Raw genomic sequence first — 26,634 nt, forward strand, 5'->3', positions numbered from 1 at the left:
CAAATATCTTTCTGTTGTTCTCAGTCTCAGAAGAGAAGTGCTCAGTATTTCATCATTTAGTATGATGTTTGCTATAGGTTTTTAGTGGAGACTCTATCAGGTTAAAAAAATTTCCTTCTATCTCTAGGTGTCTAAGACTTTTAATCTTGAATAGATGTTTAATTTTATCAAATACTCTGAATTTGTTGACATGATTGTACATTATTTCACCTTTATTCTTCTAATGCGATGATTGTTTTGAAATGCTAGATTCCTGCTGTGTTCTGGGATAAACTCAAGTTTGTATATTATCATTTTAATACATCATTGGATTATATTTGCTAATATTTTGTTCAAGAATTGGGTATCCAAATTAATGAGAAAGATTGGCCTGTAATTTTCTGTTCATGTAATGCCCTTGTCAGAACAAAACAAATTGGTCTCATAAAACAAGTTGGGAATTGTTCTCTCTTTTTAATTCTCTAGAGAAATTGTTTTAAAGAGTCATGTTATTTCTTCCTTAAATAATTGAAAATTTTATTCTTTAAGCCATTTGTTTAACCTCACTTTTTAAAAGGGGGGCAGCTTTTTAATGATTGATTCTGTTAAACTTTTTCAATAAACTTTTCCATTTAATCTAAAATCTTAAAATTTTGGCATAAAGTTGTTCAGAACCCTTCTTAATCATTGTTTGCTATAGGATCCTTGGTGATATCTCCTCTTTTCTTATTGGTAATTTGTATCCTTCTCTTTTTTTTTTTTTTTTTGATCTATATTGTTAGGGCTTTATCAGTTTTTTTTTAGTTTATTCAAAGAACCAACTCTTAGTTGATTATTTTTATTGTTCACTTCTCAATTTCATTGATTTCTCCTCCTCATTTTTTCAGTCCTTCTACTTTCTTTAGGTTTGATTTGTTATGATTTTTCTAGATCTTAACAGGAATGCTCAGAATATTGATGTTCAGCCTTTCTTCTTCTATAATACATGCATTTAAGACAATACATTTTCCTCTAAAATTGACTCAATCTTCAGCCCATATGTTTTTACATATTTTGTTTTTAACACTTGATTGAAAATATTTTAGAATTTACATTTTTATTTCTTTTTTGACACATGGGCTATTTAGCAATGCGTTGATTAATATTCAAACATTAGGGAATTTTCTAGGTCTCTTTTTGTTATTGATTTCTTGTTTAATCCTACCAGTGACAGAAAGCAAGTTCTATACGATTTCAGGCCTTGAAATTAGTTGAGACTTACATTATGACCCAAAATATGTTCCATTTTGGTAAATGTTCCCTGTACACTTGAAAAGGGTACACCTTCCATAAATGTCAATTAGGTCAAATTTGTTAATAATGATGCCATTTAATCTATATCTTTACTAATCTTTTGTCTCCTTGTTTTATCAGTTATTGGAAGACGTCATTAAAATCCACAACTACAACTTAGGTGTTCCTTTTTTTTGGTGCTAACAATTTTCATTTTATATATTTTGAGGCCATGGTACTTGATGTATACACATGTAGGATTATTATAACTTCCTGTTGAATTAACCATTTTATTATAAAATTTCTCAATCTTTAGTAAGATTTATGACACTAAAGTCTACTCGATCTGGTATTTATACAACATAGAAGCTTTCTTTTGATGAGTGTGGACATAGTATAATCTGTTTATCCTTTCACTTTCAACCTTCCTCACATTTAAAGTATGACATTTGGAAGCATCACCAATGAGGCTGATTATTAAATCTGGTCTGAAAATCTTTGTCTCTTAATTGTACTATTCAGTCATTTTATGTTAAATGCAATTATAGATATATTTGAACCTCCTGTTTGACTATTAAGTAATTGTTCCCATTATGGTAAAATTATTAGCTGAATTTCAGCCCAAACCATTGTGTTACTGGTAGTGATAGTGGATGAAACTGAAGAAACATATGCCTGCTAATAAATATGGTCAGTGATACATTTTTTTTTCTGTCTGGATCTCCATATCTTTGTTGATTTTGCGTACATCTTATATCTTATATCCTTGTTGATTTTGCTTATGTTAGTTGCTGAAACAAAGTATCAGAATAAATGTGGCCTTAGAATTACATTTGGGTCACTGTATTACAAGATTTTAAATCAGGAGTTTGAAAAAGAATGAAGCATAGTCAACCCTTTTACTCTTATTAAAATAATTAATTGTTGGTAAACATAGTAAATACATTATCTTTAAAATAATTGTTTATTTCATCTTTATCTCATTCTTTTAAACATTTGGGGGTATTTTTAATACATTTGACACATGAGCAATCTAGCATATGGGTATAATTTATAAATAAACAACTCTACATATGTTGGGGTATAATTTCAAAAAACGCTATTTTTTGGGTTTTGGGTTCAGCTGATTTAGAGTGCTTATAGATCAATAGAATCAAAACTTGAGTGGAGACTTCAGTGATAACCTCATCTAGCCCTTAGATTTTACAGATAGAGAAACTAAAGCCCTAAGAAATTAAGTGGCTCACCCAAGGTCACAGAACTAATTGGAAGCCCAAATAGAAGCACAGTTAGAAGCCAGACTCAGCCTCTTACCTCATGGGCAGTGTTCTTTCACTATAGCAGATTGTCTCGTCTCCCATATGACTCTATGTGCATTTGTGCTCTCTTGATCTGCTGCCTTTGAAATGCAGCTGCATTTTCCCAGCCTTCCTGGATCTCAATTTTACTTTTATGTAAGTATTTGGAATGACACCCATACTTACATATATACTGCTATGCTAAAGGAAAGATAGGTTGAACCACAATAAATATTTGTGTATTAAAATTTAATCATTCAGCCGGGGGTGGTAACTCACGCCTGTAATTGGGAGGCCAAGGCAGGCAGATCACAAGGTCAGAAGATCGAGACCATCCTGGCCAACATGGTGAAACCCCATCTCTACTAAACATACAAAAATTAGCTGGGTGTGATGCCGCATGCCTGTAATCCCAGCTAGTTGGGAGGCAGAATTTCTTGAACCAGGGAGTCGGAGGTTACAGTGAGGCAAGATCGTGGCACTACACTCCAGCCTGGCGACAGAGCTAGACTCCATCTCAAAAAAAAAAAAAAAAAAATTAATCATTCGTAGAAAAGTTGGTTTCTACTCCCTGAGGTTCTGATGTCACATCTGGTGAATGAATAAAGTCATATTCTGAAGATTGCAGAGGTAAACTGTCTTATAGCATTTTTCCTTACATGAAATGAACTGCTGCTAAGAATATGCTTTCAGTCTTTATTGTGGGTTATTAATGACCAGAATCCATAACCTTCCATTAGTGAAAAATGCTTATAACTGCCTAAACACAATTAATCATGAAGCTTTTCCAAGCAGCCATGGTCACTGGCTTTTCATTTCATTAAATAAACATCCGATTGAACTTTCTGCAGCTGTTTGAAATATGAATTTATTTGGGGAAGGAAATTTAACATGGGCTGTTGATGAGTCTTTTCTTTATAATTCCTAAAACAATGTTCCAGAAGGAGCAGCACTGACACTCCTCAGCAGGAAGTACTCAATCACGTTCCTAACAGTGGCATTTGTTCCTTCCGTTTCTGGCCCTCCACTGAATATATTCTTGATTAAATGAAGTTAGGAGATTTCTTTGCTTTTTCTGACAACCAGAGTTTGAACCAGTGCTCTAGCAATTAAGGAGGTTGAGCATAAAGTTTCAGCAATATCTAATATTTTACCCATTAATGTTTTTCTGAACCAGAATTCTCCCCTCCTTTCTCTTTTCCTCTTTCTCCCTGTGGGTGCCTGCGTATAGTAAAATCAAGTTTGTTTAAGCAGTGGATTTTACCTGATAAATGATTTAATTATCTTTTTTATTATAGTCTAAAATTGAGAAAGAACCGATGCAAGGTGATACCTTTTATAAACTCATCTCTCCAGAAGAGATTAAAAATACAATTACTCAAGGCTACATTGATAACAACAAAACCAAACCAAAACCAAATCCAAAACCGAACAAATAAGTGGAAGTATCATTTGCCTCTGAAGAGACAAACAGATGGTTAATTGCTTAAGTTTTGCACTTTTCAACCGAGTCTTGAGAAACTAAATATAATCACAGCGTTCAAGGAGATATTATTATTCAGAACAGCATTTCAAAAAAACATTTGAACGAAATAAAAAAAAAAGAAAAAGAAAAAAGACATTTGTATTGAAACTTTGGTTACAAGAATGAGTACCAGAAATAGTAGTGTAGGGGGTTTCTTCTTCAATGCCTGGTGAGGTTGCTCTTCTCGCCTTAGAAGTGACATTAACCATTGGCATACTCAGGAAATAGAGTTGATGCACGTATTCAGCGTTTTTTAAAGTATTATGTCTCTTACTAAAGAGGAGATGCTTTAGGAGTCAGAAGTTGGCAAGTAACCTTTTTCCCCAAAGGTGTGATGATGTATTATTATTAAATATACACACAGTCATAATATTAGTGCTTCACATGGCAGCTTTATAGTAATTTACATATTTTACTCTAGTAAGCTTTCTAAAACCATACAGAATTTTTCTTTTTTTCTCATAAAGGCCAATAGAGGCATACCAAAATATAATATAGTCAGTAATTGACTGTAATATTGCTACTTTGCAGTTGAAACTGCTAAATAATATCTATCTGAATCTATTAATATCTATGCAGACTTACCCGCATCAACTTTGTTTCAGTGGTGGGATTATTATTAATTATAAATGTGTGCTGTTATAACTAGAAAATCTAGCCAAACAGAGGTATTTGTAAAAGAAGAAAATGTTTTAACATGGCTTTAGAAGCAATGGAAACATTACTTGACCTTGTTTTCTTTTCTTTGTTTCTTATTCCATAGCTTAGGATAGGGAGTAGCAGAAGTTTTATTTTTATTTATTTTATTTTATTATTATTACACTTTAAGTTTTAGGGTACATGTGCACAATGTGCAGGTTAGTTACGTATGTATACATGTGCCATGCTGGTGTGCTGCACCCATTAACTCGTCATTTAGCATTAGGTATATCTCCTAAAGCTATCCCTCCCCCCTCCCCCCACCCCACAACAGTCCCCAGAGTGTGATGTTCCCCTTCCTGTGTCCATGTGTTCTCATTGTTCAATTCCCACCTATGAGTGAGAATATGCAGTGTTTGGTTTTTTGTTCTTGCGATAGTTTACTGAGAATGATGATTTCCAATGTCATCCGTGTCCCTACAAAGGACATGAACTCATCATTTTTTATGGCTGCATAGTATTCCATGGTATATATGTGCCACATTTTCTTAATCCAGTCTATCATTGTTGGACATTTGGATTGGTTCCAAGTCTTTGCTATTGTGAATAGTGCCACAATAAACATACGTGTGCATGTGTCTTTATAGCAGCATGATTTATAGTCTTTTGGGTGTATACCCAGTAATGGCATGGCTGGGTCAAATGGTATTTCTAGTTCTAGATCCCTGAGGAATCGCCACACTGACTTCCACAATGGTTGAACTAGTTTACAGTCCCACCAACAGTGTAAAAGTGTTCCTATTTCTCCACATCCTCTCCAGCACCTGTTGTTTCCTGACTTTTAATGATTGCCATTCTAACTGGAGTGAGATGGTATCTCATTGTGGTTTTGATTTGCATTTCTCTGATGGCCGGTGATGGTGAGCATTTTTTCATGTGTTTTTTGGCTGCATAAATGTCTTCTTTTGAGAAGTGTCTGTTTATGTCCTTCGCCCACTTTTTGATGGGTTTGTTTGTTTTTTTCTTGTAAACTTGTTTGGGTTCATTGTAGTCCCTGTTTGCAGATGACATGATTGTATATCTAGAGGACCCCACTGTCTCAGCCCAAAATCTCCTTAAGCTGATAAGCAACTTCAGCAAAGTCTCAGGATACAAAATCAATGTACAAAAATCACAAGCCTTCTTATACACCAATAACAGACAAACAGAGAGCCAAATCATGAGTGAAATCCCATTCACAATTGCTTCAAAGAGAATAAAATACCTAGGAATCCAACTTACAAGGGACGTGAAGGATCTCTTCAAGGAGAACTACAAACCACTGTTCAATGAAATAAAAGAGGATACAAACAAATGGAAGAACATTCCATGCTCATGGGTAGGAAGAATCAATATCGTGAAAATGACCATACTGCCCAAGGTAATTTATAGATTCAATGCCATCGCCATCAACCTACCAATGACTTTCTTCACAGAATTGGAAAAAACTACTTTTAAGTTCATATGGAACCAAAAAAGAACCCGCATCGCCAAGTCAATCCTAAGCCAAAAGAACAAAGCTGGAGGCATCACGCTACCTAACTTCAAACTATACTACAAGGCTACAGTAACCAAAACAGCATGGTACTGGTAGCAAAACAGAGATGTAGATCAATGGAACAGAACAGAGCCCTCAGAAATAACGCCACATATCTACAACTATCTGATCTTTGACAAACCTGAGAAAAACAAGCAATGGTGAAAGGATTCCCTATTTAATAAATGGTGCTGGGAAAACTGGCTAGCCATATGTAGAAAGCTGAAACTGGATCCCTTCCTTACACCTTATACAAAAATTAATTCAAGATGGATTAAAGACTTAAATGTTAGACCTAAAACCATAAAAACCCTAGAAGAAAACCTAGGCATTACCATTCAGGACATAGGCATGGGCAAGGACTTCATGTCTAAAACACCAAAAGCAATGGCAACAAAAGCCAAAATTGACAAATGGGATCTAATTAAACTAAAGAGCTTCTGCACAGCAAAAGAAACTACCATCAGAGTGAACAGGCAACCTACAAAATGGGAGAAAATTTTCGCAACCTAGTCATCTGACAAAGGGAGTAGCAGAAGTTAAGACACTGTGATTGTCAGGGATTTAAATGTTTAGGGAAGTGAGATAAGGTTTCCATAAGTTCATAGCAAGTGAAGACTTGCAAATTAGCGGTGTTAGTATTTAAAGGGACATTTCTTTAACTCCATTCATTTTAGTGATAAGTAAACTGTAGCCCAGAGACGTTAAATGACTTTACAGCTCAGTAAAGCTGGAATTTGAATCCAGGTCTTCGGGACCCCCTGAGGCCAGTACACTTTCTGCATCTCACACTGCCTTCTGTGCAGACTGAGAATACCAGTTTTGGCATTGCCACTGACATGCCAGGTGAGCTGTCAAGTTGCTTAAGTTTCCTGAACAAAGAGCACTTCCAAAGAAGTTTGGTTCAGCAATGCACTACCGTAGTGAATTTGACTCTGTTGTCACCAAGTGATGAAAAACTTTCAATCAACTTGTTAGTTCCCTGGAAAATCTATGGCTTCACTCATATTTAATTTAGTGTCCTCTGTTGTCTGAGAGTACTGAAACCACAGTATGAAGCGTATTGTATATATAGTTAGCTTCACATCCATTTTTGTAAAATTAGTTTTGTTCATATTTGTTTTTATTTGATTGATGGTAGCAAAACTGGCAAGAGATAATGAGACCTTCCACAAAATCTGTCTGTACTGGGATGTAATAAAAGATTGTTCCTAAGCCCATCTACGATGATTGCAGTATGCAACTCCAGAAACCAAAAAGGCACCAGTGCGGGAACAGGTCCTCCAAGGACACAAAAAATGCTAATGTTGAGGAACAACTTCGCCATCCATTCCTGGAGACATGACACCACTTCCATCCTGTTAGTCTTCAAAGTAGCTAAGGGTTGGGGAACCTTTTTAATTTTGTCTCTATAAAAGTAGGTATTATAAAAACCAAGTACTTCAACAGCTTTGGGGATAAGAGAAGAGTTATTGCTTCCTTCACTTTGTGGAGCTGATGAATTTTGGAAGATAGTGGTGAAAAAAATCAATATTAGATGGTTCTTGAAAAAAATAATAGCTTTTGCTATATTTCTGGGAAGGAAGACTTTTGCAGTGAGCAGCTCAAATTAATGACATTAGTCTCTCTGACCCCTAGGTTGCGTGAAAGAAGCCCTTGGATCTTTCATTCCCTTTGATTATTTTTGTAAACAATGACGTATTTCAGATAACCACAAAAGTACAGATAATAATATAATCAACACCTGTTATGTTTAACACATCTCAACCTTTTGCCGTACACATTTCTTTCTAGAGGTTTTATTTTTTTTGGATAATCAAACTGGTTACAGACCTGAAGCCACTTTGTTACCCTTTTCTGATCTAATTCCCATATCTTGCTCCTCAGAGGAGCTTTATTGGGTGCATTTTAATGCTATTCCTACATATTCACTTATCCATAAACAATATATAGTATTGTCTTGAGCAGTTTTAAAGTTCACATAAATGGTATCATACTGTACATGCAGTTCTCCAACTTGCTTTTTTCATTCAATGTTGTTTTAAATATTTAAACATGTAGATACACATTGCTCTGATTGATTTTAATGAATGTGCCACATTCCAGTATGTGAAAATTGAATATTTACTCCTTTGCTTTTACAAACAGTGCTGCATTGAGCAGCTTTGTACAGTGTCTTCTTGGGCAGCTGTGTGAGATTTTCCTTTAGGATAAATACCTACAAGTGCAATTGCTGGGGTGTAGGGCAAAATTATCCTGAGCTTTACTGGATACTAAATTGGCTTGTCAAGTTGTGGCAATTTATACTTTCATCAGAAGTATACAAAAATTCTTTTTCCATATTCTTGCCAATATATTGCTAAAACGATATTATAAAACTGTTTGATTTTTGTTTGTTAATTTGGTGGTCATGAAATGATATTTTATTTTATATTTCTTTTATTACTAGTGCTATCTTGCAGCTGTACATGTTTCTTAGAGGTCCTGTATCCCTTTTACAGTCAAGTTTTTGGATGGGTCATGTATTTATTTCTTTTGAATGAGTTTCTTTTTCATTTTTAGGTAATCAAATTTCTTAGTTTTTTAGAGGGATCTGGATTTTGAGTCATAGAAAACTTTCCCCTCTCTAAAGTTATGAAGAAATTCTCCCTTATATTGTTTTATATATATGCCTTCATATTGAACATTTCAATATTTGACTCACTTGACATTTATTCTGATATAAGATATGAGGTATGTTTTTTCATATGGCTATGAAGTTGTCCTAACAATGCTTGTTTTTTTGTTTTTTGTTTTTTTTTTTACAAATTTGTCTTTATACCAATGATTTGAGATACTGCCTTTATAATATACTAAATTCCAACGTGCATTTGGGTCTGTTTTGACTTCATTCTGTTCCGCTGATCTGTCTCTTCATGTGCTGCTACCATGCTATTAATATTTTAATTACTGAGACTTTACTATATTTTAATTCCATCTATTTCTATTTTATAGATGTTTTTAAAATGCATTTTGAATCTTGTCAAATTCTTTTTCAGCATCAATGAAGATCATACCATTTTTTTCCTTAGATCTATTGCTACATAAACAGATTTCTAGTAGTGGGACATTATTGCATTTCTGGGATAAATTCCACTTGGTTATGAAGTATCATTTCTTTAATGTGCTGATATATTATGATTAACTATTTTTATTCATAAATTTTACATTGTTATTCAGAAGTGCAATTGGCCTATAGATTGGCCTATATCATTGTTATATCTTTATCAGATTTTAATAACAGTGTTATACTGAAAAATACAGTGTTGGAAATTAAGAACTAATGGTATGACTTTAGCGGCAAAATGGATACTGCAAAAGATAGGATTAGTGAACCTGAAGATGGGTCAACAGAAAATACCTGAACAGAAGCACAGAGAGAAATAGAAAAGAATGGGGAAAAAATAGAACAGAAAGAAAAAGCCAAGTGGGACACAGTCAGAAGGTCAACATACATGTAACTGGAGTCTCAAAAGTAGAGGAGGAAGAATGGAGTAAAAAATATTTTAAGCAATAATGGCTGAGAATTTTCCAGAAATGATGCATGACCTTAATCCAGACGTTTATAAACACTCAGCAAGCCTGCGGTGGTACAAGTACAAAGAAAACCAAACTTAGGCATATTATGGTTAAATGGCTGAAATCTAAAGCAAAGAGAACATTATAAAAGTACCCAGAGAAAAAAGACACATTACCTTAACAGGAACACTAAGAATACTGATGGCAAAATTTTCTGCTGAAATTATGGAAGCTGGAAGACAGTCAAATGGCATTGTTGAAGTGCTGAAAGAAAACAATGCGAATTTATACCACTGAAAGTATCCTTTAAAAGTGAAGACAAACCAAAGATACTTGCAGACAAAAAAAGATGGAAAAGTTGTGTAGAACTCTTGAATGGCATTGTTTTCACCTTTGTCATATTGAAGATATCATTCCATTATTTTTTAGTTTCCATTGTTTCAGTTCAAAAGTTAGGTGTAATTCCAAGTGTGGAACCTTTAAAAATAATGTTTTTTTCCTCAGGCTGCTTTCAGGGTTTTTTCTTTGTCTTTGATTTTCTTCAGTTTCACTGCAATATATTTGGGTCTGATTTTTAAAAAATTTATCCAATTTGACTTTCACTGGCCTTTTGAACTGTGAACTGATGTCTTTAATTCCAAACAAAATTCTTAGCCATCATCTTTTGAAATACTGTCTTTGCTTCATTATCTCTTTCCTCTCCTTCTGAGTGTTTCCAATTCAATACTTTTAGACCTTCTCACTTTATCTTCCTTGTATCTTATCCACTGTATTTTTCATATATTTTTATTTCTTCATGTTGCCTTTTGTATTTTCTGAACTACCTCCTATTTCACTAATTTGTCATGAAAAATAATAAAATTATTTTATTAAATATATATTTTGAGTTTTTTATAATTTAGACTATTTTATTTCTCTAAGTCCTACAGTGTGGCTTTTTTCAAATTTTTTAAAGATCTTATTGATTTTCTATTTTCTACATATGGATTCAGCAATCCATTTGTTTCTTTAAACATAGTATGTATAATTGGTTCATAGTTTCTATCTGATGATTCCTAGTGTCTGATATTTTTGTGGGCCTATTTCCATTTTTCTTGTACCTGCTGGTTCCAACACATGGAGTTTTATTTCCTTACATTGCATCATTATGTTTTGGTTATGTGCTTTTTAAACAATGTTGAAAATTTTGAAACTTTGGATGCAAGTACCTTTCCCACCCAAAAAAATTGAGTTTCTTTCACCAAGTGTCTCAGGGCATAACCAGTCAATAATTATCAAATTCAAGGTTTGAAGTTACTTGCAAGACATAGGCAATTCCAGCATGATATTCAACTCTGCACTAAGGCTAATCTACTTCCAGTTCACCCTCATCTTGAAGGCATAGTTCTTTTTTTTTTTTTTTTTTTTCTTTTTTTGAGACAGAGTTTTGCTCTTGTTGCCCAGGCTGGAGTGCAATGGCACGATCTTGCCTCACCACAACCTCTGCCTCCCGGGTTCAAGTGATTCTCCTACCTCAGCCTCCTGAGTAGCTGGGACTACAGGCATGCGCCACCATGCCCGGCTAATTTTGTATTTTTTAGTAGAGACGGGGGTTTCTCCATGTGGATCAGGCTGGTCTTGAACTCCCGACCTCAGGTGATCTGCCTGCCTCAGCCTCCCAAAGTGCTGGGATTACAAGCATGAGCCACAGCAACCAGCAGAAGGCATAGTTCTTTGAGTATTAACTTATTTGGAGGAGGGGTTTTCTCTTTGGTTTAAGCCAATTAATTTATGAAAAGGTGTTCAACACCATCCATAATTAAGAATATTCCAATTAAAGTAACAATGAGTTTTCACTTATCAGATTGTTACATTTCACTCAAAGAAACTTTAAAGTTGACAAGCGTGCATACCTTTTTTTGGAAAGGATGTGCATGAAAATATTGACAGTTCTTACCTCTAAAAATCAGACCTGGAGTTAGGTGAAGGGGAGAAATACATTTTTAGTTTCGTTGTATTTGCTTTTATAGTACTTGAAATTTCGACTGTCTATATAAATTTTTTAAATAAAAATTTTAAAGTCAAATGCCTAGATGCTTACTTTTTCTTTCTTTGGGGAAAGTTCTTTCTGCATCCAAAGTTATTGAGCCTAAAGAACATTTAAAATGTGTAAAGTGTTGCTGATTTCCTGAATGACTGGTTCATACAATAGTGAATGCAGCAGAAATGTTTGCTAAAAAATAAGATGCAAGTAATGATGCTTTAAAACTTTAGCAACATAAATCAACAAAACATTCATGGTATTTCAATATTTATTTTTTCTATATGATGTCAGAGTAATGCACCTGCTGTGACATTGCAAAGATCAAGTCAAATATAGTTTATAGGTTTGTGTCTTCTTGAAAACTCACTTATATACTTAGAATCAAGGTAATTGGTGCATCCTGAATAAAGTCAGAGGCTTAAATTGCTATACTGAGTAAAGATATTCCTAATATTTAAAATTTTTTAATTTTTAATACAATTTTTGTCTATTTTTGTTTTTATGTAGCCACTATCCAGACATGTCAGGGGTGTGTGTGTGTGTGTATGTGTCTGTGTGTTTCTTTTGTTTTGTTTTGTTTTAATTGCTGTTTAGGGATGTGGTTTCTTTTAAGTAGTCAGTCCCCTATTTTTGAAGTTACTGAATTTTCCCTCCTGATCACTGTTCTCAAATGGACTTAAATTCTCCCATGTTGAGCAGCTCTTAAGTATACTTGGTACAAGCATTTTAAGAATGACAAATCAAGTGTATGCATGAGCTAAAGATGGGGCATAGAGTAAAATTCTATAACTCGATTGCCCTCCTGGTCAGGCTGTAGGATTGAAAGCTATTTACAAAGAAGAAAAAGTTTTGGAGTGCCCACAACAACCATGCATATTTTATATATTTCTTACAATGACCAGGCAAGATAGCTTGATTTTTCTGTAACTGTGCCAAGCATAATATTTGTTTTCCAATCATATCTCATCTCTGAACTGATGGGGGTACAGTGGAAAGAATGAAATCGTGATGCTTATGCTAGTTTGCCTAACTTCAGCTTGAAAAAAAGATAGCCTAGGCGTGTCATTTTAGAATAAATCTTGAAGTGTGTTTGTATTTTGTTAATTCCTAGGTGAAAAGGTGTTTGTATCTCTCTATGGAGCTGCTATAGACATGAATATAAGGCTGGATAAGAATTCCTTGACCATCGAGAAAACCTACATCTCTCTGGCCAATCAGCGAACTATAACCATTCACAACCGCAGTAATATCATTGCCCATTTCCTGTGGAAAGTATTTGCTACCCAGCAAGAAGAGGACAGAGAAAAGTATAGGTCTGTAACAAAAATCACCTATATGCAGTAATTTGGAGGGGGCGTAATGTAAAACTCAGTTATTATGAAAAATCAGTGAATTTTGTGCTACATTTTTAGCCAACTCAACCAGTGTCACATTTTTCTAACTTGGTTCTGGTGTAAGATCCTCTTTTGAAGCTGCTCATTTGAACGATCTGAGCTGAGCTATGTGGAACAGAATGTCCATCCTGGGTTAATGTAACCTAGTTATAGTTTAGCAGTAATGGAATGCCTAGATTTTGAAGACGAAACCTATCATTCTTCACTATTCTTTCAAAACAAATCTACCTGTCTCTATTACTTTTCATAACCCTAACCAGGTTGATCAGCTTTTTTTTGTTTTTTTTTTGTTTTTTTTTTTGAGATGGAGTCTTATACTGTTGCCAGGGCTGGTGTGCAGTGGCGTGATCTCAGCTCACTACAACCTCCGCCTCCTGGGTTCAAGCAATTCTCCTGCCTCAGCCTCCTGAGTAGCTAGGATTACAGGCACCCACCACCACACCTGGCTAATTTTTTGTATTTTTAGTAAAGACACGGGGTTTCAATATGTTGGCCAGGCTGGTCTCAAGCTCCTTGACCTCATGATGTGTCTGCCTCAGCCTCCCAAAGTGTTGGGATTACAAGCGGGAGCCACCACGCCCAGCCAGGTTGATCAGCTTTTATAAAGGTTCCTAAAAATAATCTATTTTGGATTGGCATCAATGTGGAATTTTTTTCAGTGAAAAGATACTTCTAGAAAATATGAAGATTGAGGAAAAAGAAGGACTTAGATATAATGGCTTTTATATTCTTGGTTTTAGTAGCATTGCTCCAGGCCCTGCAAGCTATATAATTTAATAATGATTTCTTATTGGTATCTTTAATATTATGGTTTTAAAAATGGCACTTCAGGCAGTGGAGAAAATTAATAAAATGTAAAACCAAACTGTTGTAGCTAATCTCATCACTGTTAAATTTTGAAGATTTCTTTTTACTGAATCCATGCTTGCCTCTTTTAAGCTCCGTTTTCATTTTTATCTCCTTCCAACCTCCCTGAATTAACACTTTTGCTGCTTTCATTGGAATTTATTTCAGCCTTTTTTATTTGCCTTTCCATTTTCATTAAAGATTAGCCCTGGGAAGCTTCAAAGCTTTGTTTAAAACCAAGTTCATATGTGATAAAAATAAGTCTTAGGTCCGTGGAAACCAGGAAGAACTCCCCCAGTGTGCAGTCCCTAATTGAATCAGAAGCCATGACAATGACAGGACACAGTGGGCCAGAAGCTTTGTCATTCAGACAATGAGCTTTAATCACTGAATCGCCACTGTGTCATCTTTTAAAAAATGAGGAAAGAAAAACCACTTGTGCCTAAAATCTTCCTCTGGCTTTATGGCATAGAAATATCTGTGGTTTTAAAAGGCACAAGGAAAAGGATCCACTGCTGCTTCCTTTGCCCTGGTTCCCCGGCTCACATGTGCTCACCAGCAATCAAAATGGCCCAACATGCTTGAAGGGAAAGTGGGAAAGGAGATCCAAGTAAAGAAAGTAAAACAGCAAAGTAGTGTTTCAGTATCATTCTTGTCCTATGGGCATAACCCTTTGTGGAGAGTGAGTACCCATTGTAAGAGGGAAAGCCAGCTTTAATTTCAGCCATGTCTGTGTGTTTGGCTATATGGATAATATGTGATTGATGCCATGCCAATACCAAAAAGTATGTAAGGACGTTAATTTCAGCAGTTAAACTCTAAAAAAATTAAAACCAATGGTTATCAGAGATGCTAAACTATAGAGAATATAATTCAGCCACAGTGGATGGGCATTGATTTTAGTTTTTTTCCCCACTTCACCTCCCCTGACACTCACACCCCTATCTCTTTAATATTGTCTTTTATTCTTCCCTTTCTCTTGCATCATTTTCTTTTACTATCTCCCTTGCTCTTTCTATTATTTCTCCTGGCAACTTCTTTGTAACAAGGGGAAAAATATAGGATAGCATTTTTATAACCATGATTGGAAGCCTGATTTTATCATCTAGAATCATGACCCTCTTTTAACCAATAGACTTGAAAAGTGGCTTCAGATAAATAAGAATACCACCTCTTTCACTGTGTGTGACATACAGGCCCAGAACTCCTGTTTCTCCAAACTGTATTGTTTTATCTCGCTAAAGAGTCTACAACGTGCTGCCCCTTCTCTTCCTCCCACCTCTCTCCTGAGTGCCAGGAGCTTGGCCAAGAGGGAAAAAGGATACCAGTCATGCTGATCTCTTGTTGCATCAGGGTGGCACTCCTTGCTCTTCTCTCCATTGTTCCTCGATACAGCCCAAGCATAATAATAAGAAAGCAAACAACTTTCCTATTATAAGCCGTGAATTCTTGTCCTTGAAGTAACCGTCATGAAATGCCGAACCTCTTGGAAAGGAAGGCAAGTACAGACAAGTTTGCCCTTTACTAAACATTTAACTCCTGCTTTCTGGACAGGGCAGTGGTGCTCTTGCTGTGAGTGTAGGCCCCTCCTCCTCCATGTCACAAATTCTCAGATCGTGTCCCAGGCCACACATCAGGGGTCAAGAAAGCAGAGTGTTCTTTGGTAGCTTGCTTATGGGCAGAGACCCGCCCATCCCTGAAAAGCAGCAGTGAGATCTTTAGCGAATGGGGTGAATCCTCTCTTGAGCACCCCAGCAAGGCCTGCAGAGCCGAATCAGGCGTTATTCTCTTGATGTCTCACTCTCTTGCTCATAACGGGGTGCATCTTCTTCCTTTGTTCCCCCTCCTTCAGCAACCTCTATGGTTAAAAGATTTAACTTCTGGTAAACTTTGAGGTCAAACTCAAGAGCCTGCCCACTGTTTTTCTAGCATTTTAACATGGCTTAAAGCATGTCCTGTGGCATTCATCTCCAGGGGCTGAAAGTTGCTCAAAGGTCGCTTCAACAATGCTAATAGCTTTAACAGATACACTCAAGTCCCATTCTACCATCAAGGTTTCTTGTCCTTTTATATCTTGATGAGCAAAGACTTGGATATCTCTTCTTGCAGTGGAGGAATTTCAGCCCCAGGAATACCTATTCGTTTCCAGCAGTTTACTGTTTGGCCTTCCTCCACACCTACCTCAAAGTATTGCTAAAAACCTTAGGACATATGTCCAGGTTTGGGGACAGAGGGTTGTTCCCATGCTACACACTTGAGCAATGGCGTTCCTCCCCCTAGGAAGAAGTTCTGTGCTTTAAAATTGTTTTCTTTTTTTTTTTTTTCTTAACTTGAGAATCAGATGTATAGGGACCTTTAAAAGATCACCTTTTAGTTCTTTCTTTTGATGTTTTCCTGAGACTTGCAGAGAAATTAATCTCTTCAGAAATGGAGGCTGCATTCATCCCTCCTTGCTTCCTCAACCTTGTCCTGAGGGATTTTAAAACATTCTGCAAGATTCTTTCGTACTCATTCTTATCACATTTGCTGTATTCAGAGACTTGGCATCGACTTTAAGGATTTTTGCTCCCCATTTCCCCAGCAAGGTCACAGCCATTTTCTCAATAGCAGCCAGCTCTAATTCTAGATTTGCTCTGTACAAGAGCTCCTACAATTCTCAATGGAGCCCCTCAGAGTGGTCAGCATGGATTTATTCTATAATATGCAGATGGAGGAAATGACACGTTTCCTTAGATAAATCAGTTTTAATTGGGCTTTGAGCCTACCATCTGTGTCATAATAAACTTAATCTCAGTTATGTTTAGAGGCCCCTTTCCTTCCCTAGGGTTTATACAAAAATCTGAAGATTTACGTGGTACTGCCAAACAGGGAGAGGATCTCTAGTTCTTCATTTGTAACATCGATCACAGAGTTGCTAACTGTTTAGAGTCACATGATCCATTTTCCATTTGAAGGTGGATGGCTCCATTTGTTCCAGGCCAAGTGTGGACATGGGAGTATTTCTTCTAGCTCTGAAGACCATGGCTCTTAGTTTTTAATTTCCTCAGCATTCAGTTGGCACCTCTTGTGGGTGCCAAAGGGAGCAGGTTACAGGCCTTGAGTACCTGAAGATGAGGGACTATTACTCGTTCAACCCTGCTGCACTGGAGACGCACGTCCTCCCCATTGACTGTTAAAGGTGTTGGTAGCTACTAGACCATTTGTAAAATGGGTTAAGTTCATGGTTTTACTGAAGAGAGGGCTGGCCTGCTGTTATGCTGTCTGATGAAAGGTCTCCTCATCTATAAAAGAGAACCACCTCTGAGTGCAAGAAACCATGACTATCAGCAGGACAAGATGGCAAAGCACTAGGACTGAGATCTATGGAAGCCCTTGTTGGAGCCAGGCCACCTGAAGTTGTGGCTATACACCTCCTCCTTAGACTCCCAGTCCTGGCTCCAATTCTCCATCAGAGGAAGAATCCAGTACCCTCTTTCTTCCCTTTGCCTTCTACTGGCTGTTACCGATTTGGAGTTTCAACAGCATGGGAGAAGAGCAGCGTTTTGGAATTTGTTTTGTTTTCTTTGTTTTCTGGTGCAGGGCATTTCTCATACTCCTCAGTTCATGGAGCATTATCATCTTCATCCTCAGTCCACACAAAGCATTTTATTTATTCTCTTACATCCCCACACCCCACTCCTGTTAATTCCCCCAAAGATACCACTCTAATATGTTAATGTATCTATCTTTTTATGTGAATCTGTTCTTTCAAAATGTATATTGTCTTGGGGGAGAGACAGAGAGAAGTCATATTTTGTATTCCATTTTCTCCTTTTTCTCACGAGGCTGTGTGCTTAAGATCCATTCATGTTGCTATGTGTATATCTAATCCATTGCCTTCACCTTCTGCAGACCAGACCACAGTGTGTCACCCTGACATTCCACCTGTGCACTCTTCCAGGGGTGGCATCCACAGGCTCATGCCAATGCAGGCATGTTAGGCAACCAGGTCAAAATCTTAGTACCTCAGCCTGAGAATTAATTAACATTTAATTTCTTGAATGACTTGTTTTCTGGTTTAAAAAGAAATACATTGTGCACTAATAAAATTTAGAAAATATTAAGCACAAAGATGAGGTCAAAAATCCATTCTAATCCTTACAACCAGGGAAACCACAGTCGACATTTTGGTATGTCTAAATCTGTTTTTTTCCTTAATAAGTATGTATTTTTCTTTTGCTTTTTTATTACAAAAGTGGGATTATTGTATATGTTACATTTTGCCACTTTGTTTTTCACCTTAAAATATTTCAGACATTTGAAAATGATGTTAAATATTCCGTTTAATACCACTTTACTAGCTGCGTATTATTCCCTAATATTCCCTGGATTCCTGGGAGGCAGTGTGCATATTGGTTAGCACCAGGGGATTCAAACCTCCAAAGACCCCGAAGTCCAGGCTATCTTTCAGCTATGTGATCTGGGCGAGTTACTTAACCTTTCTAAGCCTCAGTTTCATCATCTATATAGTAGGAATGATGATCATAGTGCTAATGACCCTTCTGGTAGTTATGAGTATTAAATTATATGATGCATGTGAAAAGTTTGACAAATACCCAATAAATGTAATGTTCATGATTCCCATTTTTGTTCAACCAGTGCTTCATTATCTTACATCAAATTTACCCACTTGATCTGGTATCATTCCAGCACTTTAATGGACATCTTTGTAGCTGTGTCTTTGTTTATATCCATGATTGTTTTTAAGGATTTATTCCTGCAAGTGGAATTTTTTGGTTTCTAAGGGTATATAATCTGTAAGTTTTCCAGATCAGTATCAGATATCAAAAACATCAAATAAAAAATAAATGGATTCCTTTCTTTCTGCAAACTGAGCTGTCTTTAATTTGCCCTGCTGTGCCCAGCAGTGTGGAAGGAATGCTGCCAGTCACCTTGGACACTGCCTCCTACCTGGCAATAAAAATCAAGCACAAGATACTTACTTCCTTGGAACCAGAACACACCAAGCCCATTTCTTTGACTTCTTTTTGCAGTGTGTGACCAAAGCACCCTGAACGCATACGTTATTTAAAAAGAGAAATTATTTGACGATACTGACAGGAGTTGGAACTGGGACAGGAATTCAGTGATCCTAGGCTCCCACTCAGCACTTATGTTGCTAAATAATTTGTCTCTCACCCCTGGTAATACCAGTACAATGATGGGAATATGGTCGTATGTCCTGGGAGGAGATAAAATTCACTCTGCAAAGTTCGGGAGAAATGTGAACACGGCTCCAGTGGGGGCAATGAGTGGAGGACTGGGGAAAGCTGCTGTTCTCTCTTATCACGATGGATATTAAAAGCTAGAAAAAGAGAGAAAAGGAGGTGCCTTAAGGCATAGCTTGAGCATTTTGTAAGCTTGACAGCTTGGTGATTGCCTATGGTTGACAGAGGGAGAAAACCGGTATATATGGAGTTGCCAGCTTTGTGCCAGGAACTGCACTAGAGCCTTGATTACATTTAACCCTCAACACGTCTTGCTGATGGAGCAGCTCCTATGGTCTCTAGAAGGAGAAGGCACTGAGGCTTAGAGGAATCAGGGAACTCCCAAAGTCACAGAGCTAGTAAACAGATCATAGAATTTGTATGCAAACCTAGTCCCTGCTGGCCCCAGGTTCTAGGCTCCAGGTAACTAACAGCTAAGAAAGAATGAAAGCAAATTTAAAAGGAACAAAATTGTCCTTGCCATGTGAGGGGCGAAATAGATGTTAAATGTTTAAAAAGTGGCCTGGAAAACATGATTACCTGAAAGAAAATATTTGTCCAGATATGCATAAGGGCTCAGGAGTAAAGCAATGAGTATTGAATAGGAAAGGAATCCAGGGAGGATCTCTTAAAGAAGGTGGATGAAGATGAGCAAACAGAGGCTCTGAGAGGTCTGAGGACTGAGTGTAAGGGCAGCAGGTTACAGACTCAGGGCAAGGAGGGACCACCCCAGGGTGAAGGCTGAGGACATTTCCAGGAGGAGGTACTAGAGGGAAGCCCTTTACAAAGTTCTTCATGGGAGTACCCACATGAATCTCACATTGCCTGTTTTCTTTAGGGCCTGTGATGATCTGATCAAAGAGAAGAAGGATGAGACTGATGAGTTTTTTGAAGAGTGCGTTACTGATCCTTTACTCCGAGAACATCTTTCTGTTCTCTCCCGAACCTTTGCGAATCAGAGGAGGCTGGTGCAGGGAGACAGCATGCTCTTCTTCAATAACGTTTTCACTGTGGAGCCCCTGGTGAGCATATAAATAAAAGCTGACCATACGGGAAACATAAGTGGGAACACAGGCTTGCTTTGATAAGAGCGCTCACTTGGGGATTGAGACAGTGAGTTGCAAGAGAGTGAAGAGTCCACCTGAAGAACCTCACCATCAATGTCATGGGACACATATATAGGTCACAATTTCCATGCACCAGTCACTGTGTTAACTATTTCCTAGGGATTACGCAGTTCATCTCATTTGAATATGTATTAGCTTTCAAGTGTACAATACAAGATCCCATTAGAATCCCATTCAACAGATGAGGAAATTAAGACAGAAATTTTGTGACTTTCTCAAGGCCTAACAGCTGAGGTCATTGGTTAGAAATCGATCCCTGATTGGCCTGACTGCAGAGCAGGACTTCTCAACCCTGGCACTGTTGACAACTGGGGCTGGGTCATTCTTTGTCCTATGCATTGTAGGATGTTTCATGCAAAACATCCTTACTTTTACCCACTAGATGCTAGTGTGACAGCCAAAACTGTCTCTGTACACTGCCAAATATGCTCTGTTGGGCAAAATCACCTGGGTTGAGACCTGCTTTGTCCTTCATTCATTCATTGAATACTCATTGACTGCATGGCCTGTATCAGGCACTGTGTGTGTACCAGACATTGATGGACAAAACAGACATGATCCTTGACCTCGTAGTCTTTCTAGTGAGAGCTGTGCCAGAATTAGAATGGGGTCTGTCTGATTCCACAGACTAAACTCTTAAGCACTCTTTCTCCCTACTGCCCCCAAATCAAAGAAATGAGCAGCTTTGTTATTTACTGTATGCTAGGTGCTGTGCTACAGGCTTCCTGTGTATTAGCTTACTCCCACCAGGCAGAGAGTGATATGAGGATCAAAACAGCGATAGGAAGGCTGAGGCAGGAGAATGGCATGAACCCGGGAGACAGAGCTTGCAGTGAGCTGAGATCGCACCACTGCACTCCAGCCTGGGCAACAGAGGAGACTCTGTCTCAAAAAAAAAACAAAAAACAAAAAACAAACAAAAAAAACAGTGACAGGAGGTGAGGAAGCCTGCAGCTGGTTAGCACTGCCAAGTTGTTGCCATTAAAATCAGATACAGAAGAGACATGGACACGAGGACACTTTAGAATACAAGGTCACTCGTGAGAAATGCCACTGACTTATGCAGGCTCATTTTCCTTCCATCTGCACTTCCAAATTGTTGTTAAAGGATATAACATGGAAAAGGAGCTCCATGGCTAAGTACGTTTGAGAAATGCGAGGCTCAATATTGTTTGAAAGGTTTCTTGATTATAAGACTTTGGAAAGCCTTTAATATGCCAATGTGTGTTGTTAATCTCCAAGAGAGAGCTTTTCCCTTGGAGACACCCTCTGGGACACTGTTTTCTGGGGCCGGCTATGTGAGTCACTGGAGAAGACAGTAAGGTATTCTGGTTCAGAGGCTGAGGTGATTTTCACAGGCAAAGATGTTGGAGAAGGCTTCTTGAGAGAAGAACCTGGGCCTGAGTCTCACAGGACAGGCCTTTTGGAGAATGAAATTGTCGATGTGCATGGCATGGTTCACCCAAGGCTCCATGAGTAGACTAGTTTCTTGAAGTCAAGGGTTCACGTAGGGAAAGAAGTTTGGAGATGTGTGCCAAGGCTGAGACTTCCGTCATGTCAGAGGACTATCTAGGGCTCAAGTGAGCAAAGGGATCTCCAAATATAATGGGTTAGATCAAGATGAGGACCAAAAGTGAAAATAGGTCAAGCCCAGAGATATGGAAAAGGTCAAGAAGGAATTATTGATTGGTGCATGCAAGCAGGTGGCTGAGCTGGGCTGAGGCAGGGAAGAGCCATCAGTTGTGGTAATCTTAAACATACTGGTAAGGTTCATGCGGTCCAAGACTGTTCCCAGCTGCACTGGACATCCAGGCTGATGACTGCTCCCCCTGGGCAGCCCTGGGACTACAACATGGTGGTCAGGAGGAGGCCAGGGATAAGCCATAGGTAAGTCCTGCCCATTTCTATTTCAGAAGTAGGAACACTGGAATTACCTCCAATGAGCTTCTCCTCATGTTTCCTTCCATAACCTACAGTTCAATGAAGAAGATGTATGTATGTTAAAATATGGCATCTAATATGATAGTTTTTGAATTCCAAGTAGGAACTGAACTAAGCATTCTTGTCACGAGGCCTTTTTTAATCCTTAGGAAGAAAAACGTTTTAGTAATACACAGAAATGGTACCAAAATGATAACTTTTAAGCAAATGAGACTAATTTTATTTGTATTGTCGGGGGGGAGGTGATGCCAGAAATAGGCAGAAATATTCACTTCCAATATAAATGGTCTTTATGGAATCTATCATGATTTTGTTTTCCTCCTGTACTATTTAGTCTTTCTTCTCATAATAGTATTCATTAGCTGGTTGACAATTTTTGCAAAGTGAAAATGAAGGCATGAAACTTTCCTAGTTTTCCCAAAGTTATTCTGGTCAAAACAGCAGAACTCAATATCAGTTATAATGAATTCTTTATTTATGTTAAATCTCCTTACTTAAAAACTATAGTTCCTGGAAGTTTTATATAAATACAGTTGTCGTTTGTGAAAGTACTATAATCTTACCTTATACATTACTTTTAAAGGTATTTAATGGGACAATTCTACCATCTCACAGGCTTCTTGGCACAAATGCAAGCCAAGGTGCTTTTTACTGTGGAAATTTTGGTTTTCTGATTCAGGTAAATAAATGCTACAGTAGTCTCAGATGAGTGAGTTGGGAAAGGATTATCTGAACTGATGATTGGAGGAAGGGTAAGATTTAATTAAGTGGAAAAGGAGACAGAGAATGTTTCCAACTGGGAAAATTACAAAAACAAAGAAACATATCCGAGGTAATTCCGTTCTTCCTGCTTCTCAAATAGAAATGGGCAGGACTCACTGGTGGCCTACCCCCAGCCCCCTCCTGACTGCCATGTTGTGGTCCCAGGGCCACCCATCCTCAGGAGGAGCAGTCATCAGCCTCCATCTCCAGTGCAGCTGGGAAGAGTCTTGGACCATGTGGACCTTACCAGTACATCTAAGATTACCACGACTGACTGCTCTTCCCTGCCTCAGCCCAGCTCAGCCACCTGGCTGCGTGCACCAATGATTCCTTCCTGACCTTTCCATGTCTCTGGGCTTGATCTATTTACATTTTTGGTCCTCATCTTGATCTAACCCATTGTATGTGGAGATCCCTTTGCTCACTTGAGCCCTGGATAGTCCTCTGACATGACAGAAGTTTCAGCCTCGACACACATCTCCAACCTTCTTTCCCTACATGAACACTTGACTTCAAGCAATGTTGGAGAATGTTTCCAATTGGGAAAATTACAAAAACAGACCATTAGGGAAGGAGCTACCTGACCAACCCACTGTGCTTTAGACTGCAGGCTGCCATCTCCCACCATGCTTTTGCAGAAACACTAGATCTAGGGGGTGGTCATGTGCGTTCCTTGCAAAGAGGGAGTTCTGTGGTCAAATAAGCTTAAGAAATACTGGTTCAAGAGAAGGTGACTCTCCAAGCAATGGAGTGCAAGCAGCATTTCCCTATGACCACAGACTCCGCCTCCACAGAACATCCACTGGGGTCCATGTTTTGTGGAACGTGGACACAGACAGAGGGTGAGATGGGTGGTGCAGGTCAGATAGTGGAAATGCCCAGTGCAGGAAGGGTCAGAGAGACTGACCATCTCTGCAGGCAAGGTCGGGTGATGCATGAGGGTGCTGCTGACCTGTAACAGCCCAGGGTGGTCAGAAAGGAAGGAAATGGCAGAAATCCGAGATGTTCAAAAGAAAGACACTAAAGTGCTTTTTGATCAACTGGCTGTTGATGGTGAGGTGAGACATTGTGAGGAATTTCATTTGTGTTTCTCCAAAGCTGTGCTGAAGATATTGGGAGAATTATGATGTCTTTGATAGAAATGAGCAAGTCAGGAGTCCTGAGTTTAACTGCTAGCTTTGCCAATAGCAGTATAAGCTTAAACAAGCCATTTGATATTCCTTGGCTTCAGTTGCCTTGTACACAAACAGGGTATTGCAGTTAAGTCATGTTGATCCTTTTTGATCTACAAATTCTGACTCTCCAATTTAGGATCAGACTCTGAGCTTCTTGAGGTTGGGGAGGTCCTTATCCCCATTTGTGGCTAGTGCTAATAAACGAACGAATGAATGAACAAATGTAAATCAACAAATGATGAGGAGTTTGGCTCTGAACGTGTTGAATTTGAGATGACTATAGATATCCAAAAAATTTGGCAAATGCAGGACTAAAATTTGCGGGAGGGGATTCAGGACTGGAAGCAAGATTTGTGAGTGTGCTGTGGAGATCTTCACTGAAGCCATGAAAAGCAGATGAAAACTCTAAGAGCAGAGCAAAAAGGAAATTGCAGAGGGTTGAAGAGGGCCACCAGGCCCTCACATGTAGAGGCTCTGCAGAGAGAGGAGAGGCTGTGACTTCACAGAGAAGGCATCAGGAGGCACGCCGGCCAGCTGACAGCCTGTCATGGCTTATATATTTGTCTACACCTACCGTGCATCGTTCAGCACCATTTGCTTCTGAAGGTCTCTTCTGAATCTTGCTCACTCTCAGGTCAGTTGTGCCAAGTGGCTACTACTTAATTGCTGACAGTGGACCTATGCATCGGTGATTGGTTATTTCTTAGGGTGTGATTCCTTTTAATTAGCTTGTTGATATGAGTTGAGTTCACAGTAGAAGCAGAGGAGATTGGAACCAAGCAGTGTTTCCTGCTAATCTAATAATCAATCTCTAATTGATACTCTGCTCAAAAAATAAAAAGAAAAGAAAAGGGTGATGAAGAGGCTTAGAGACCACCTTGCTTCCTGATGGACTCTTCAGCTTCTGACCACTGAGGAAAGACATTGTGTTCAAATGAGATAAACTTAAAAAGAAAAACAAACTGTTACCTCAAGGTCTGGAAAGAAATAAGAAACAGACTTATTTTCTCAGACCTATATGTATCTATCTCACATCTTCAAATGCATCAGGGAAAACAAAAGGTTAGTTTAGTCCTGGTTGTGTTCCCTGCATGTCAAGTATTTTATGGAAGCATTGTTCCTGTTTCAGAGGCTCTTTCAATTTAAAGCAAGGAGATTCAAGATCAAGAGATTAGACCCTGTCCCTAAGTTGCCAAGAGGTGATGATTGGTTTCAATTTAAATAAAATCTTTTGAATAGTATCATGTGAAAAGCAGTTTGACTCGATGCTATAAGAATGACAGACTCAAAACTCTAGAACTGCAAGTCCTTCCTCTGTCTTACTACCTGCCAACCATGTGGCCGCAGGTTGCATCCCTTCCGTCACCTTCTCATTATGCTCATCATTTAGCAAGGCTGTAGGGTCCATTGCTCAAGCCTTGAGGAGTTAGTCTTGGGCATTCTGGGCATTGATGTCACTGCACAGTACCAGGCCTGCATGCTTCCCTCTCTTCCTTGTGATTGAACAGACGGAGGCTTGTAGCTGCTCCAGGTCTCAGAGGTGGGAGTTTGTCTTTTGAGAGACCCCAGAGGTGTTCATTGGTGGAGAAAGGGAGTAATGACCCAGAGAATATTAATCTGTTCTCACGCTGGTGATAAAGACACATCTGAGACTGGGTAATTTATAAAGGAAAGAGGTTTAATGGACTCACAGTTCCATGTGGCTGGGGAGGCCTCATAATCATGGCAGAAAGCGAAAGGCATGTCTTACATGGTGGCAGACAAGAAAGAATGAGAACCAAGTGAAAGGGGTTTCCCATTATAAAACCATCAGATCTCATGAGACTTATTCACTACCATGAGAACAGTATGGGGGAAACCACCCCTATGATTCAATTATCTCCCACCAGGTCCCTCCCACAACATGTGGTAATTATGGGAGCACAATTCAAGTTGAGATTTGGGTGGGGACACAGCCAAACCATATCACAGAGTGACCACAGGCAGAAGACAGTCCAGTACAGAGGGCTGGGAGGAATTTTTTAAAATCTTTACTTTATAGTTTATTTATATTGTTGAAGCATCCGAAGAATTGTTTTTCTAGTCATTAAAGCATGGGGTGTGTTATCATTGTTTATATAAAGTTTTTCATTAGCCTAAATTTTTCCATTTATTCCTTACCTAGGGAAGGTACTGGGTTCTGTAGAATACTGATCATTCTCAAGCCACCTGCTTCCATATGGGTTTTTTCCCCTTTGGAAAAGAACTGCAAAACTGAAGTTCTATTATGCATG

The 26,634-nt window shown here is 38.3% G+C and overlaps 1 protein-coding gene across 3 annotated transcripts in view; it reads left to right on the forward strand.

Moving 5' to 3' along the window:
• Window positions 1-26,634, forward strand: part of HYDIN (HYDIN axonemal central pair apparatus protein) — a 438,909-nt gene that overhangs the window by 91,218 nt on the left and 321,057 nt on the right. For all 3 annotated transcript variants that reach the window (XM_024234010.3, XM_054534089.2, XM_054534091.2), the window contains exons 8-9: window positions 12,982-13,183; window positions 20,195-20,378. In XM_024234010.3, the coding sequence (XP_024089778.2) occupies window positions 12,982-13,183; window positions 20,195-20,378 (386 nt within the window). The remainder of the gene's footprint in view (window positions 1-12,981; window positions 13,184-20,194; window positions 20,379-26,634) is intronic.

Source organism: Pongo abelii, chromosome 18 (assembly GCF_028885655.2).
Source record: "Pongo abelii isolate AG06213 chromosome 18, NHGRI_mPonAbe1-v2.0_pri, whole genome shotgun sequence".
Taxonomy (NCBI): Eukaryota; Metazoa; Chordata; class Mammalia; order Primates; family Hominidae; genus Pongo; species Pongo abelii.